Here is a 16835-nt window from a genome sequence, read left to right on the forward strand (position 1 = left end):
CAATGTTCATAAATATTTATTACCACTGTTATTAGTTATTTGGCAGCCTGGACACTGCTGGCTTCCCTCGCTGAATGGCATCCAGTTATTTACACAAATTCCTGAGTGGCAGAGCCTCCTCTTTTTATCCAGGAATCATAACCACGCAGGTGTTGCATGGGTAGAGCAAACACGCTCAATTATATACCATATCCTTTGGGATCTACATAACTGAGGTTTCACATTGCTTAAAACATAAGCGTTGCATTTAGATTTCCTCGAAGTAATGAAAGAGACGTTTATTTCCATTAAAAAGTCAAACAGGAATAAATTTTCTATTTTCCACTTGCAGAAGTAAGAGCCCCCCTAGGATATTTTGGAAATTCTAGAAAAATAATTAGTTTTGTTGCAAAGATATTAAATCTGCACTAAAATGTGATCCCTCTCGGATTGTAATATCCACACGCTACTAAAACATGTCATTATTTAATTAGGTATCAGACATTTAAGAACAACCATATGCAAATAAGAGGGCAAAGCCGACCCTTTTCTAGAAATAAGGCTAAGCAATAGGAAATATGATAAGGTTAGAAGAAAAAGCCTAACAGCTGGTCCTGGGGCTAGTTGATACTCATGGCTTCAGTCTGAGCACTGCACTATTATCCATATATATATGGGTCACACTATACACAAGTGTTCAAAGTTGATCCAAGTATATGCATCCATATCAAACTCACCATTTTATGTGGCTTTTAATCTCTCTCAATAGAGCTTGCCTGGGTGTCCCATGTACTCTATAGCTCTGCTCCACGTTGCAGAGCAGATTTTATGACATAAGGCTACGCGCAGTCCTTTTACCTAGGCTATGCAAGTTAGGAAGCAAAAGCACGGACTTCAGGTACACATGGAGACCATAGTCCAGGATGAGGAACTGCTCAACCTACCTCCCAATTCCACAGGGTTAGTTAAGCTGCCCCCACCATCTGCCTAACCAGCTCTTTGCTGAGGCTTCTGAAGGTTAATCAAGGTACTATCAGTTGAGAGCAATCAGTTTCATTAGCCAAAACAGTCAGCCCTCACATGTGGGGCTTTCCTCCATCCACAGCCCATGTCAGCCTACTCTGCTCCACAAAAAACAGTATTGACCCATGGCCTCTTCCCCCTTCCTTATAACTAATTACAGTTATTCTGCATTTTTAACCATGTTGCAATAAATACAGTGCTCTTACAAGCCTTATGTAGGTATTGCGGAGGACCTTGGACTAGCCCAGTGTGGTCATTCACCTGCTGAATCAAACCAGACCTTCTGTTGTGATAGTGGTAACATCAGGACAGTATACGTAGCTTTAAGAACAGTAAGGAAGAGCTATTATTACTCCAGTGCAGTAATAGGGAGAACTTCACAAGTTGCTGTAGATAAAGCTAGTCAGAGCAGAATATAGCTTGGTAGCCTAAAGTGATGCCAAAGAATATTCAAATTAATTGGCACAAAATAATTGAGGTTGTACTGATTTTGATCTGCAGAGGATTATAGCTAAGAAGGTTGACAACCTCAACCAGCATTATGCAGTTGCTTGATAGAAGTTAACAAAGAGCACACGCTGTACACAGTCAAGGAAATGCGTTACTGAGAGCTACCTCCTTATACAAACTCTTTGATCATCGTTGAAATCTGAAGACTAAAACAATGTGAGACTTCTCAGAGCCACTTCTTTAATGATACTTTCATTTTCTTTCAGAAAGTTTGTGTACAGATCTGACTTGAGACAATAGTACACAAATCCTTTTTCATCTGGTCTGTTTTTGTCATTTGAAGTTGTGTTTATTTTTGAGCCTAAACTGAATAGATTTTTTTTTTTTTCTGAGGGAAAGTTTAAGTATTTTCAATGAGAACACAAATACCAACAAAACAAATCCCTATATCATGACTCTCACATAACAATGATTTTTTTTTTTAATAAGAGGATTGAATTGTTCTAGATTTTGCAAAGACTTCACAGGGCCCACAGGTACAACTTGTAGCATGGTGTTTGTGCAGAATCCATTGAGCTTTGCCCACAATTAGATGTGCTACTGACCACTTATCCAAGTGTGCTGAATGAACAGACATAAAAAATCCATTTAAGTTTTCCACCTTAATGCAGCTTTACACTGATAGCATAAAGTCAAAAGCAGCCTTTTTTTTCCTCCAGGCTGTGAGTGTACACCCTTAAAAGTAGTAAAAAGATAATTACAAGATTTACAAAAAAAAAAAGAAATCTAATTAATGGAGTGGAACCACCTAGTTTTCTTCATCTAGGACCAGAGGCATCAGGCATATCAAAGATGTATATAACAAGGGAAACTTGCTATATTGAAATGTGGTCATGATTAACCTTTAAGAAGTGACACTTGGATAGATACTAGAAAAGAAAAAAATAAGAAAGAATAATAGCAACTTTATTCACACAGGGAAAGGAACAACACACAGGAGTTTTCTGTCAATAATAAAGAATTTATGTATAATCATGCCCACTAAATAATAGAAAAGTAGAAAGCTTTCCCAGGTAAAAGACAATTTTGCTTTTTGTGTAAAGGACATTAGAATAAGAGACACTACAGCATCGGTATCATTCTCTCAAAGCCCTGTAACACCGGTGATCAACAACGGCTTCCCCTCCCAGCACTGGGAGCACTTTGGGTGGAGTACAACCACTGTAAAGTATCTATACGCAGGAAGTAATGCCATTCAACATTTTTGTTTCCCCTTCAATCAAAGTCAAAGATGTTTTTTTCCAAACACTGCTTTTGCTGCTTTCTTCAGAGATATCATATTTGGAAAATATTTGATTATCCTGTCAAAAATGCTAGAATATAAAAAGATGTGCGGAGTGGGAAGAGTAAAAGTAAAAAAGGCGATTTTCAGGCATATAGATGACTTCACTTAGTAGCAGGAGGGTCATGAATATGAATAGTGCTGAATTCTAGTGAAACAATTTGTCATTATTAAAATTAGTGCTTTGTCAACACAAAAATCTCAGCTCTAGCTTCCTTTTTGTGCTATTGTACAAACAGCTGCATTAAGGGCCCAAGCATTCTGGGATTCATTATCAGTGAATGGGGCTCTGGCTCATAAGGTACAAGAAAAGTCTGCAATTCATAATAGGAGGCTGTCAGGATGTGAAATACATTGAACACTTGAAATTGAAAGAGGTATTTCTGTGGTCAGCCTAGCATAGAGCTACTTGGTATTAGTAAATGGACACTTGACAGTTTTGCATTTCTCAGCCATGACATGCCATTTACACATTCAGAAATACAACACGCTGCCATCTAGATCCAATTATGAGAGTTTGTTCTTGGAGCAACTGTATAGCATTTTCCAAGCGCGATGGAAAAAGAATAGCAAAACTCATTTTTTTCTGGGAAATATTCATGCAAGAGGAACAGAAGAGCAGTAAATATGCTACCAACTTTCTACAATAATGGGATGCTTGCACCATACATTTCCCAACATGTGCAACGTTGAACTATAACCCTCACTTATTTTGCATGAATTCACTCCTTCCTTCTCACTAAATTTCATTTAAGAGGTGCAGAAGCAAGAGAAAAGGCTGTTAAACTAAGAGCAAAACAATTTCCTCTTAGAGGAGGGAGGATACATGTGTGAGACCTGCCTCTGTGCCTGGGCTTGCTAGCAAAGGGGCAGTGCAGGGGGATGACCTGGAGGAAGGGTCTACATGTAAGATTGCTTCTGCTTTTTTTGGGGGTGAGATAGGATGAGGTAGAGCACATTATTTATAAAAAACTTTTGTCATCGACTGTCCCTGCCAACAGGAGATTGACAGCTAGGCACAGTTTAAAATATCAATGTGAAGGCATCAGCCAGTATTTGATTCCCACTATATTCCTGCTATACCAGGGAGGTTGGTGGGGTACACTTCAGCTGGATGCTGGAGCACTAACAGCTCTTTTCCCAGGCATTTCTGTTCTTGTACACGGGCATGTTATTTGCAAGCAGAATCCAGAAGCTTTGTGATAATTTCATAATTTTTAATTAGCTCAGATAGCAATGACATTGTCAGCTATGGAACACAAAGCTTCTGGGATACACACAGGAAGCAACCTTATTTAATATCAGTTCCTATACAAATAACATAGCTGCACATTTCAGTCATGCTGGATTTACACTAGCTGAGGGTGGGATTTACCCTCAGTCTACTAAAGATCCAGCTTTGAAGTGAAGCACCAGACATTCCTGCACTCAAAGTTGCATGTGAACAAAATCCTGTAGTAAACAAATGCAAACACACAGAGGATGGAACTCAAAAGCAATAGGGCCCTGTTTTAGGAAGTCAGTTCACTCTCTAATATTCAGTATATTTGTGTTCCTGATGTCACATGCAAAGGAATTGAAGCCCCTGAAAATGTAGCTAATGGGATTTTCACAGCTACCTGGCTGCTGGTAGCATGATGTGGATCACCCGGACAGGCTAAAAATCCCACTAGAGTTCAGCTTGTTTTTTGCCAACTTCTCTTTAAAACTATGTCTACGCTGCAGGTTCTACAGTGGTCTGTAGTTCTCTGGAATGATCCTCCCCCCAAAAAAAAGGAAATAAAAATTGCTGTTTTAGAGTAGACTAGTGCCCTCTAGAGATAGGCAGGCAACCTTTGCCCAAAATCCTGCTGGCAGGAAAGCAGGACAAAGATGTGAGCTCTGCAGTAGTTTCCCCAATGAGATACTGAATTTTTTCAGGCATTGCAATAACACAGAGTCACAACCAAGGAGCTTGGAGACAAGTCTGAACACAAGCTGAGGTGGCAGAATTGTGTAGTCAAAGCCGCACAGTTACCAGTATACCTGAGGTCATATCTACAGTTGTAGAAACACCAATTCCCATGTCCAAGTACACTATAGTAAACAGACCTTCCTCTGATGTTTTAGGAGACAGCGCTTAGCCACACAGTGCTTAGCAAAGGCACATTGTAATGGAGAGTTAAAAGGTACAATTTCTAGATCTAATCATCATTATACCCTGCGGTATAATCTGGAAGATTTTACCCAGCAATTCAAATACATAACACAATATTACTGTGAGCGTGCATATTGGGAAGACTTCATTAGCCTTACAAAATGTTTCTATTGGGTTCTTTGACAACTGTTCTCATTCTCATTCTCCATATTACTAAACAAAGCAACAGCTAAAATTAACAAAAAATCAGTCTATGCATGTTAATCAGGTATGTTATAACATAGTTGTGACTCCTTTTAGTTAAGACTATGCTGAGTTTTGCACTTAGTGAAGGAAATAAACATCCATATTATTCTTGAATAGGTACATGGGGCTGTGCTTCTGGAGAAATGGAGTTAACTGAGCAGAGAATGCAGTTTCTACTACAAGTAGCTAAAGCAAAGGTTGATATTCCAATAATTTTGGAAACAAGCCTTTTACCATACTAGCAAACCCAGATATTATTTTACATTTACATAGATACATAAGGAAGAGCCAGATTTTTACAGGTAGCAGGAGCCCCTTCCCACGCTGCTTGCTTATCCTTATTTCTTTAACATACCACGCCAGCACCTCCCATCAGCCAGACACCAAGGGGCCCCAGGATTATCCACTACACATTTCTAGACCTGACCCTGCCAGAGTGCCCTAGTGCAGCAGGAGAAGGCCCAGAGAAGCCTGCTGCAGGGAAGGATGCTGGGCATCGCACACCAGTGGCCAGTGTTGGCTGAGTCACTATGGAAAGCCTCGCCTGCCAAATCCAGCTGTACATGAAGCCCCCAGCCCCCTTTCACTCCCATCTCACTAGCCCCAGAAGTTTGCACCCCGCATTAATTACCCTCTGCTTGGGGGGTGTTGTCTTTTTAATTAGCCTGGCAAGCTCTCAAAGGGAAGAAAAATGGGTCATCATCTGACCATGCTTTGAAATACAGCAGGAGCTGCCTGTTCCCTGCCCGAGCAGCCGCCCCAGCCCTGCTGCTTGGGGAGCTGCTGACAGTTTCTCTGCTCCGCAGGAGCTGTTTGCATGCTCAGCTGTCTTGGGTCACAACAGTTCAGGTTTGTTAATAACACGCTAACCAAATATTATGACTTACAAGCAGAGAGGCTGGTAAATATACAGATGTAGGATGTAACTTCTGTTGGATCCTGTCAGATAGGGATGTAAAAAATCCTCTCGCCTCTGTCCATCCAAACTAATGGAAAAAAATATGATTTACCTACCAGAATGACATTAACTGCACAACTGATCTGAGAAATTTAGGACCGCTGTTGTCCTCTCACCTCTTTCTTGTAGAGAAGATAAAAGTTACAGATAATTGTGCACCCATTTGAAATGTTAACAGAGTAGGCAAAAGAAACAAGGAGAAAAAAAAAAAGCCTGTTACAATAGTAAAATTGGAATTTCCAGCTGGTGGGCTACATCTCTCCCTTCATTCCCATGTAATATAGGTATAAATAAGATACTCCTGGAAGTGCTGAATGTCTCACCCCACACAGGGTACCAGCCCCACTGCAGTATCCCATGGCCACTGAGGCAACACATACTGTGCCAGCTCCAGCCACTCTGATGGGGCCACCTGCACTGATTTGAACAGTTGCAGAGCTGAGCAACAAAAAGCAGGATTAAAGATTGAATATTTTGCATAAACATATTTACATAAAAATACATAGGGCAGTACGTGCCAATGACTTCAGCCCTTAAAGATCTGTTGCTCTACAGGGAAAGGACTTCATGTTAACTCATCTCCCTAAATGAGGAACAGGCTTAAGAAGAGAAATCCCATTGATTTTATAATGCTGACTCCAGGTATTTGTCACTAGATGGGTAAAACTCCTTTATACAGAGAAATCTACCCATTCAAATTGAACCTAACATCAATTCTCTTCTTCAGAAGCGACAATGCTTGTCTTTCTGTCCAGCAGGTATGGAGGTGAATCAAAGGTTATCTGGTTTCCTTTTCCTAATCTTCCATTAGCATACTGATTAATTCTCTGCAAATGATACCATCCCTTCATGCCTCAGTTTTGTCACCACCAAAATGTAAGTCTCCAAATTCCCAATTTCTATACAAGTCTTTGAAAGTCATAGCTTTCAGCTAAAAAGCTGTAGATGTTTCTTATCTGCATACAATAAAATGGGGGATTACAAAAATAAAATGAATGTTTCTGTAACAAAAGGGCCTGACTAAAGAGGAGGTAAAGTGATTTTGAGAAAAAATGTATTATGGAGTATGAGAGAGAAGCAGCAAGTGAGATCAGGATCAGAGGGTGAACGGCAGAAAGAAAAAAGCAAAAATTTTCCTGCCTACCTTCAGCATTCTCTCCCCTTTAGCCCTCTAAATATTACTGATCAGTTACAGAGGGAGAGGGGAATTGCCAAAGCTAATGAGATACTGCATCCATATGAACCGCAGCGTTGTCTGAACACTGTTCTCCTACAAAGTGGCTGTGTTCTAGCTCCTTGGCAAGGCAAAATCACCAGCAAAGTGACTCACAACCAACCCAGTTTCGCATATCTCTTTGACTATAGACTGTATACTAATAGTAGGGATTGTGTTCAGCATCTCTCTGCACATTTATTAACACACATTGCTTATACTAGCTTAACCCTAAGAGAAATGCAGTGCACCCAGGGCCCTTTCTGTAGCCTCAGGAATCTGAAGCCATTGATTGCCTTTGTACTGCACTGCTGCACAAGCAGCGTCCTGCCTACCTCCTAAAAGCATTACCCCACCTTGACAAAGTGCTGGCTGCTAGTTATTGTCAGGCTGTGTTGTATCTTGCATTTTGTCTCAGGAAGTATAGAAACATGGTCTTCTCTCCTTTATTCCCCAATTTTGCTTGCAGCACTACAGGAAGGGACATTCATTGGTTTTCAGTGGTTTCCTCATTCCTGCCCATGAGGCTGATTCCCTTCTGTGTTGATCAAAACAGCACAGCAAAGCAGTGCAGCCGTGTTGTGCATCATAGTGCCAGCCCCAAGGCATGCAGCAACATTATGCTTGCTCAGCACATTTCTAGGCTACATATTGAAGCATCAGCAGGAAAACAGACTCGTGTCCATCCATGCTCTAAACATGAACAGTTAAAACCCATCAAATCTTTTCTCTCAAAAGATTTGGAGGCAGATGGCAAAGAATTAGACAGTTTTATCGGTGTATAAAACATCACATTTGCTTTCTTCACTTTAAACAAGATCAAAGGAGCAAATAATTTGAGAGCTAAGATCCTTTGAGTCTATAAAGAGCGATCAACTGGCTCTTTTGGACTGGAGAGAAGCCTAATGAAACTCTTGAAATATCTAATATCTATCCCCAGTAAGTACATTTTTACATAAAAAGTCGTGTCCAAATTCAAGTGTAAATAAGCAAAAAGAGCAAGTAGATTTACGTGCCTATGTTATTTGCTGCAATAATATTAAATTGCTACAATAATGTTGTCATTGACAGGTGCTTTGATACTTAACAAAGAATGGAAAACACTTAGAGACAAGATCATCTTCTCTATCAAGATTTCCTACAAGTGTTTTCCTTCTCATCATTTCTAAATAGTTTGTAGGAAGCACTTAACACATTTTTAGGAGCTGAACTCTAAATCTGAAAGGGTTTGCATGCATTCTTGGAGGGGAGACATATTCAAAAAAGGCCAGTAGGCTGGAAACCCAAAGAAAATAAGAAAATTACCTTATTTATAAGGTTCTTGGGTACAACATATGGGTACAACAAAGTCTAAAACAATTTTAATATTCATTTTTGTTAAACTTTTTCACTCATAAAATACATAGGCATTGAAATCCACAAAGTAAGGCAGATAAAAAAAAGATCTTGTATAGTTGCCAATCTTTGCTCAAAGGAGGCTCAGAACAGAATAAAAGTGAAGAATAAATTACCTTGTGTGGAATAAAATAGGCACAGTGCAAACACGCTGCAGATGGGCCATAAGGGACGATTTCTCCTAAGCTCCATCCATCTTCACCTTATAGAAGTACTAAAAGCCTCATAAATAATCTAACAAACTAATGGACATGTTTTTAAACATTGTGGGCTGACACTTAAAGTACCACCAGGGTGGCAGAACAAGATGGTGAGAGTGGAAAGCTTGTGGCTTTTTGTTATGTGGTTATTCTGAAAAGCAGAACAGCATGGTGCACTACAGACACAGTATTTTTGTCCACAGCACTCAAGCCCACAAGTACCAAGCAGCCACATACTGAAGGGTGAGCTTAATCTTCAGGTGGTACCAGTGGTTTGTTTCAGAAAGCTCTTAGCAATCAGGTGGACCATCCAAATGGATTACCGGTAACAGCCCTCCTGAGAGGCACCTGGGCACTTAGCAGCCAGTTTAAGCAGGACAACCCTAATTTTGAGTCCTACCACCTCCCAGCAGTTCAGCTGCTGGGGTGCCCAGCCACCACCCCGCTGAGACACACAAATTCTGGAGTTTGCTGTAATTGTCATTAAAATTCTAGTTTTTTACTTCACATTAAAGACTCCTTGAAGCATGGCGTTGTTAAGAAGCTCACTGCCTGACGTGCCTTTTTTTAATTGCTGTAGTCACGTTAATTAGTACTTACTTTCTGGATATTATTGATTGTCAGCTTCAGAGCTGTTGCTGGAAATATAGGTACGTATATATATCTATACTTTAGTTATCGCTGTGATGTGATCTCTCCATAACAGTATAACTAAATTCCACTTTCACTATGCATCCTATCTGAGGCCAATGCACTGAGCAAAACAGACAAATAACAACAGCCTGTTTTACAGCATCTGCAGAAAGCTAAATAATGACAACCTACAGGTAAAACAGACCTTTGCAGTGCTGAAACTGAGTTTGATCACCTCGTCTAAAGAAAATAGTGGGAAATATATTCTGCACATTATTCTTACAAATTCTTCTCTTTATCCCTCGGAAAGATATGATGAGATCTACAAAGCAGCAGACATAAAGTTCTCCATGTAAAGGAGAACCATAATAAGACTGGTAAAAAGACAGAAGTTTTATTGCCTTTGAGGAGAAATCAATGACACTGATATTCAGCTGAGATATCATCCTCCATAAAGGCTTGAAAGTTTTATATTTCAGATTTTTTTTTTATCTTCCATTTTAAACAAACTGGTCAACCCTGAATTTGGAGGAGACAGCATAATAGTCAGATTTTTGTATTAATCCTGTAAATAGCAGCTCTGGAATTAATCCTTGCCTGCCCATCTGAGGAGCAAGGCTGGTGCTCTGGGAAGCAACACAGTGCTGCCCCCCCCAAATCCGAGCATGTGGCATAAACCCATACCCCACAGTGCAGGGATAAGGAAGCAAACAGGGCCATGCAAGAAACTATTTCTGTGTGGTTTGTCAAAAGAAATAAAACCAGAAGAATAAAGAATCTCCTAATGCATCTCCTGAATGCCAGTCTGTGGAGACCCCATGAGTGAATACCATCCCCTGAGATGAGAAGGGGGAATTTAAAGGCATGGTGCACATATGGCAAAGTTGAGGCTTGAAGCTGGCAGACAGATTAGCAAATAGGACCAGTTCAACCCTCTCCTCTTCTTTTATTGTTTTTGGGTGGGGGAAATAGGGATTGGCCAAGATCCTGAGAGCCCCATGACTGCCCTTCCAGGCAGATGCTGCTGTCCCCTGATGTCCTGTGACTGAAAGGTTTCTCTTCTCTCCCAGATCAGCATCTTCATGACCCATTTGTCTAATTACGGGAACGACCGCCTGGGGCTATACACCTTTGCGAACCTGGCCAGCTTTGTGAAGAGCTCGACAAACCTGAAACTGCAGACACTGCCCCCTCTCCAGCTGGCACACAAGTACTTTGAGCTCTTCCCTGAGCAGACGGACCCTCTTTGGCAGGTAATGTCATAGCCTCTTCCTACCTCCGATTGCACTGTTGCACTGTTTGTTGGAATAAGGATCTTCTTAAAATGTGTTATTTCTTCCAGTATGCCTTTTTAGGTTATTTAAATTCTCTTGAAAGACCACTTCTTTCAAATAGAAATGCGTTAGCTTCCTCTTGCTCCAAATCAGGCACGTTTAAAAGCAACTAATTGCCTTACACTTGAGAGAAAGCTTTCCTCCCCTCCTCTCTTCTTGACTCCCCTTCCTTCTGTAGCTTTTCTGATGCATCACACTGTGTTAACTAATCATGCCACACTACCAGCAAGATGAACACAGGCAGCCCGTAGCAAGTGCAGGGCAAGCAACGCAGAACCCTTGCGTCCATTGATGGGGAGTCACCAGTGTTGCATCACTGCAGCTGCAAGGATTTCACACCACCCAGACCCCCTTCCCTAAAGCAGCAAGGAGAAGGGATGGCGGAGCAGTCAGCGCTGCAGAATAGCTGCTATTTTAAGAAAGGAGAAGGGTTTGTGCACAGCCCACCAGTGGCTATTTTCTATCTCTGCTGTAAATGCACGACAGTGCTGCTTGTAATCTCGGCACTGTAATTTCCTAATCATTGTTGTACATGTCTGGCTCTTCTCTTATTCAGAATATGATGTGCCACACTGTGCTTTTAGCTATGCAGGCTTGAATCCAGAGTGACACCATGGAGATCCATGCAGTTATTTCAGGCTTACACTGGTACAAAGGAGCAAAAAATTTCCCTATTATTGTTGGCCCAGATGCAAAAGAAGTATAAATCGATAATATTCCCATTGAGTTTAGTGGAGCTGCAGCAATTCACATCATTTAATGATTTTCTCCATTATATTTTGCTAACTTTATTCACTAGCAAACTGTATCTTCTATTACCAGCCAATACCATACAAAAGCAGGATCCATACACTAACTGCTTTAAAGAACTGTCAGTCCTAACCTTTCCTGTGGGGTCTTTTGTTCACACGTTTTTATTTTGCATTCACAGGTAGCAGAAAGATAAGGAGATCAGTAATATCCCACATTTCTATTTCGTCCTTCCTTTTGGGTTTTTATGTAAATTAAAATTGGCACTAAAAGTAATATGTATCTGAAACCATTTTGTCACTTTTGAAAGTAATGCCTTCAAGGTATTCAAACAGAGGTTTCCATTCTAACGTCAAATGAAAACTTGATTAAATCAACGTGTTAATCTTTTTTTTTTTTTTTTTTTTTTTCCCCCACTAATGACTGAACTTAATCCTCGGTCATGCAAAACCATTATATATACATTCAATTTTAGTCAAAGGGACCACATGCCTGCATACCTACATGCCTATAGACTCCAAGTTGATGAAAATGGCTGGACTAACAGAGAGAAGGAAATGCAGTAGTCACAGAGGGTGTGGATTTTGACATGGATCCTTCCCTTCCAGTATTTGCAAGGCTGTTTAGCTTTACTGACTTCTTTGGGACCCCTGTAAGGATCAGTCCTGGAAGATATTGAGGGGCTTGGTGTACCTGAATGCTCAAGTACCTGCCACAATGGGAGGGCTTCTATGGATCTCTACCAGTGACCTCAATATTTGGCAGGAATAAACTCTTATGTGGAAATATGGAATTTTACTATTTTGTGTAAGGCACTGGTGTTAGTGCATAAGGTATAGATCCTACAAAGTCTCACATGCGTACAAAACATTTAGGACATCCCTGGCATGATGTACACAGATGTCTTTTTTCACCTTCAGAATCCATGTGATGATAAACGACACAGGGATATTTGGTCCAGGGACAAAACATGTGACCACCTACCCAAATTCCTTGTGATTGGACCCCAGAAAACAGGTAAGAAGTAATGAAAGCTGGGACTGTGCTGGCTTGGTGCTCCGATGCTTTCCAGGGCTGTCAGTGAAGGTGCTGAAATCCTGGAACCCCTGAGGACGTAGCAATTCTGGCAGCCCCGTCCCAGCAATGAGCAGCCTGTGCATACACCTGCCTTGCACGCCAACTGCTGAAGGGCAGCCGTAGATAAGAATAACACACAGAATTGCACCATGTGGTTGGTGGCTTCAAAGTACTTTTGCACTTTCAAAGCCAGCTGACACAAGCCTTGGGGAGTGAAAGCTGGAAACGTGATAGCTGTATGCAGCTACTGCCACTTCTGGATTCAGCCCACCGCAGGACAACACAGGAGAAAGCAATGCGAACTTCCACCATAAAGAAACATGCTGTCAGGGTGCCCTAAGTTAAGTTTGTTATTAAGTTGTTTGACAAATTACGTCCCCACCGTTTGAGACCCTAATTGACAGTCAACACATTACCACCTTTCAGGCCTCTGGGGGTCTCAGGGCATTATTTAAATTAAGCCGCATATTCCCACTCCCAAGGTAGCTATCACTGTTGTTGACGTATTGCAGAAAGTGGATGTTGAGGCAGGGAAATAAATGACTACTCCAAGATTATATAGAAATTCTGTGACAGTGACAAAGAGACAGCGGGTCTTGATTCATAGTCCAATGATAGTTTGTGTAGCATAAAATCATTGAAGAGCAATTTGAAAGACACATTTTCCTGAAATTTCATTTAACAACATATAACATTTTCAGTTATTTTTTAACAAACAAATAACAACACAAAGTTATTGTTACTGGAATTTTAAAGCACACTTATTACATACAGGTTTGTTGGCAGATAGACGATATAGACAAAATACACAATGTCACTTGGAAGACTTGAACAAGTTTTTATTCCTCAACAACCCCAGGAAAGCCAGGAAAAATACACAGAGGACAGAAGTGTGGTTCTGGGAGCAACAGAACTATAATTCCACAATTAGTACTTTTGAAATATTTGTGCATGTAAATAATTTAAAAGCAAACCAGCCCAAATTCTATCACTGGATAAATAAATAGGTAAGCATGCAAGCAAAGTCAGCACCAGCAGTATCGTGCTTGCCCCAGAGAGTAGAATTCAGAGTCTGGAAATGGGGAAAATTTAATGAGCACAGAAGAAATCTGCACATGCTCTTCACTCCCTCTAAAAACACCTTGTGCCTTCCATCAATAGGAAATTTTCTTATAAAAAGGTAATCTTTCTAATTTTCCTGTATATTTCGGTATGAATTGATTTAGAAGTACTTTCTTAAATGAAAAAAAAAAAGTCAATGGTGTTTTTTTCTGTTCCTTAATGCTATTTTTTGTGTTGTAGGAACAACAGCACTTTATTTATTTCTTCTGATGCATCCTTCCATTATCAGTAATCTCCCTAGTCCAAAAACTTTTGAAGAAGTTCAGTTCTTCAATGGAAACAACTATCACAAGGGTATTGACTGGTAAGAAGAATAACAAAAAAAAAAAAAAAAAAAAAAAGCGTCCATTAATAATACACTTTAAAACACAATGAAACAATTACAGAAGCATGTATGACATCTACATAATTACTGGATGAATTTGTTATGCTTGGCATTATCAGAGAGAATAAGAAACTAATTTGTAATGATGGGACATTTAATCAAGTCCTTAATTTTGTTTAGATATTACAGTCACAAATTCTTTCTTTTTTTTTTTTTTTCCAGAAATGAATACAATAGCAAGCTCAGTTACAATGTCTGTCTTAATAATGAATAGCATCTCTGTCTTTTCATAGCTGTATCAATTTTGAAGGGGCTGAATTACACTCCTTTTCTTCAAACGGTGCTTTTCATGAAACAAGGTTCAGCTTCTCATGAGAAAAAAAAAAGCCCTCCATAAAGAATTTCATCTGATACTCCTATTACAATTTTTAAACATTGCTTTAACTATTTTTGCTTAAGAAAAACATTTTGTAGGGCTTTTGTTTCCCCAGGGAATGGCACTCTTCATCTTTGTATGAAAACTGAAATACAAGACAAACATCACACTATGTAGAAACAGATTAATCTTTTTCAAGGTGTCATGAAAAAGGAGGAGAAAGAAATGCTTCTCATTTATTTTTCATACCGCGTAAAGAAAGAGCTTGCAGATAGCAACCATGGAGTATATGGTGTACTACACAAGGAGGAGAAGCTGCAGGAGTAGAGGGCTGGGAGAGCAGGGCTTGCCCCACCAGTGTGGCAGTGGCTGGGGCAGCAGGGAGCCTCATGAACCAGCCTTTCTTCCACAAAAACGCTGTGAGAGTGCAAGCTTCCATCAAGGTCCTTCTCTCTTCCATGGTAGTGATGGGGATTCTCCTCTGCAGCCCTGTGCACACAACATAGAGGAAGAGGCTGGCTTTGCTGAGACCCCTTCTGCCACATTTCGCTGAGATTGGCCTTTAGGCTCAGAGGTTAGTAGGGTTGTGTGCACAGGGTGAGGTCCCACATACTTTACTTCCACAGAAAGTACACAAAAACAGCTAGCCACACCAAAACTGGAAGCTCACAGAGTGCTCAGCCAAACTAAAGGGACCAAAAAATGCCTCCAAAACAATTTTACTTTTCGCTTCATCTGAATTCTTCACACTTTTGATTGAACTTCCTATATTATACATTTTTACTTCCAATCAATTTTGAATGGAAAAGACCATTCAAAGACAAAATTAAAATCTTGCTTCCTGAAAATGTCTAAGAGAAAAGACTTGTCAATTCCAAGATGAAATATTCCAACAATGTTAAAATTAAATAGTTGACATTTTGAAGCTTTGCCCATTTTTTTTTCTGCAGTTAAAACTGAACTCACTCCAAACTGGTGAGATCTCCCTCTGACACTGAACTTATTAGCAAAAATCCCATCCATCAAAGGAAAAACCTAATTACCTGACTTCATGGAGGCTTTAGCTATTACCAGTACTGAGAGCCAAGTTCTCTTCCCCCTATTCCATTCCTGGAGTGAGCTGAGAAATTTAATTTTGCTTGTTGTGAGTTATGGCTGAAAATCCACCTTTTCACCTACAATGAAATGGGATGCAGACATATCATTTATGACACTGCTTGTTCTAATTAGTTTCTTTGCCTCCCAGGTACATGGATTTCTTCCCCACTCCTTCCAACATCACAACTAACCTCCTCTTTGAGAAAAGTGCCAACTATTTCCATTCTGAGGAAGCGCCGAAACGAGCTGCTTCCCTCATCCCCAAGGCCAAGATCATCACCATCCTCATTGACCCATCCGACCGGGCATACTCCTGGTACCAGGTATGGACCTTGCCTTCAAGAAACGGACAGTGAAATCAGCAGCAGGGGATGATGGAATTTGTGTCCTTGAGAAAGAACGGGATTTATTGCAAAGTGTTTGCACGGTGTAGAAGTGGAAGGATGCTGAATGCCATCTTTTGCAGTTGGCACCTGTGACACCAGTGTCATAAATGATGAAACTTCTCAGCACAGAGCTGCCACTAGCTGTAAACAAACAGTTTAATCTCAATTACAGTTGACACTGCATGGAGGAAAAGCGATGCTCCTTACCCAGGGAGATGCAGTGGGGAAAATAAGCATGGCCTAGCTAGAAAATCAGAGCTTTTTATGCTGAGAATCTGGCACCTCATCCAGCCCTCCAGTTTCCAGGCTGAGCAACATGCGGTAGTTTACAAATGGATGCAATGCCTTCTAAAGTTTCCAAGGAGTTAAAATGAGCTGTGTCTGTGGAGTAGGGTTTGTTATTGTTTTGTTTTTGTTGATGTTTTTCTCTCCTTGGAAACAAAGGAAAGTCTGTCAGTTTTCCTAGGAAACTCTAGGAGGCTCTTTCATGCCTTTTACTGAGCCCACACCTCTCCATAAGCAAGTCTGTATGCTGTTTTTTAAAGAGTCACTTAAGCATGTAGTTATAGAAATGGCAGAAATACTAAATGCCATGTTTAAAAGGACACAAATGAATAATCTTACCATAAGCATAAAGTACACCGTTTCCGATATTGTTACCCAGAGTTCTACAAGAACTAAAACATGGCTTAGAGCTGCAACTTGCTCCCTTTTAAATATCTCATTTGCACCTTTACGAATGCCAAAGCGAGATGCAGAGTAGTAAAACATTGTGTCTGCTTTGGCAGAGC

General features: G+C 40.4%; 1 protein-coding gene across 2 annotated transcripts in view; it reads left to right on the forward strand.

Moving 5' to 3' along the window:
* The window catches only part of NDST4 (N-deacetylase and N-sulfotransferase 4), a 107276-nt gene that overhangs the window by 77282 nt on the left and 13159 nt on the right, over positions 1-16835 (forward strand). For both annotated transcript variants that reach the window (XM_013104270.5, XM_013104271.5), the window contains exons 7-10: positions 10647-10829; positions 12581-12677; positions 14040-14163; positions 15807-15981. In XM_013104270.5, coding sequence (XP_012959724.4) covers positions 10647-10829; positions 12581-12677; positions 14040-14163; positions 15807-15981 — 579 coding nt within the window. The remainder of the gene's footprint in view (positions 1-10646; positions 10830-12580; positions 12678-14039; positions 14164-15806; positions 15982-16835) is intronic.

Source organism: Anas platyrhynchos, chromosome 4 (assembly GCF_047663525.1).
Source record: "Anas platyrhynchos isolate ZD024472 breed Pekin duck chromosome 4, IASCAAS_PekinDuck_T2T, whole genome shotgun sequence".
In the NCBI taxonomy this organism is placed as follows: Eukaryota; Metazoa; Chordata; class Aves; order Anseriformes; family Anatidae; genus Anas; species Anas platyrhynchos.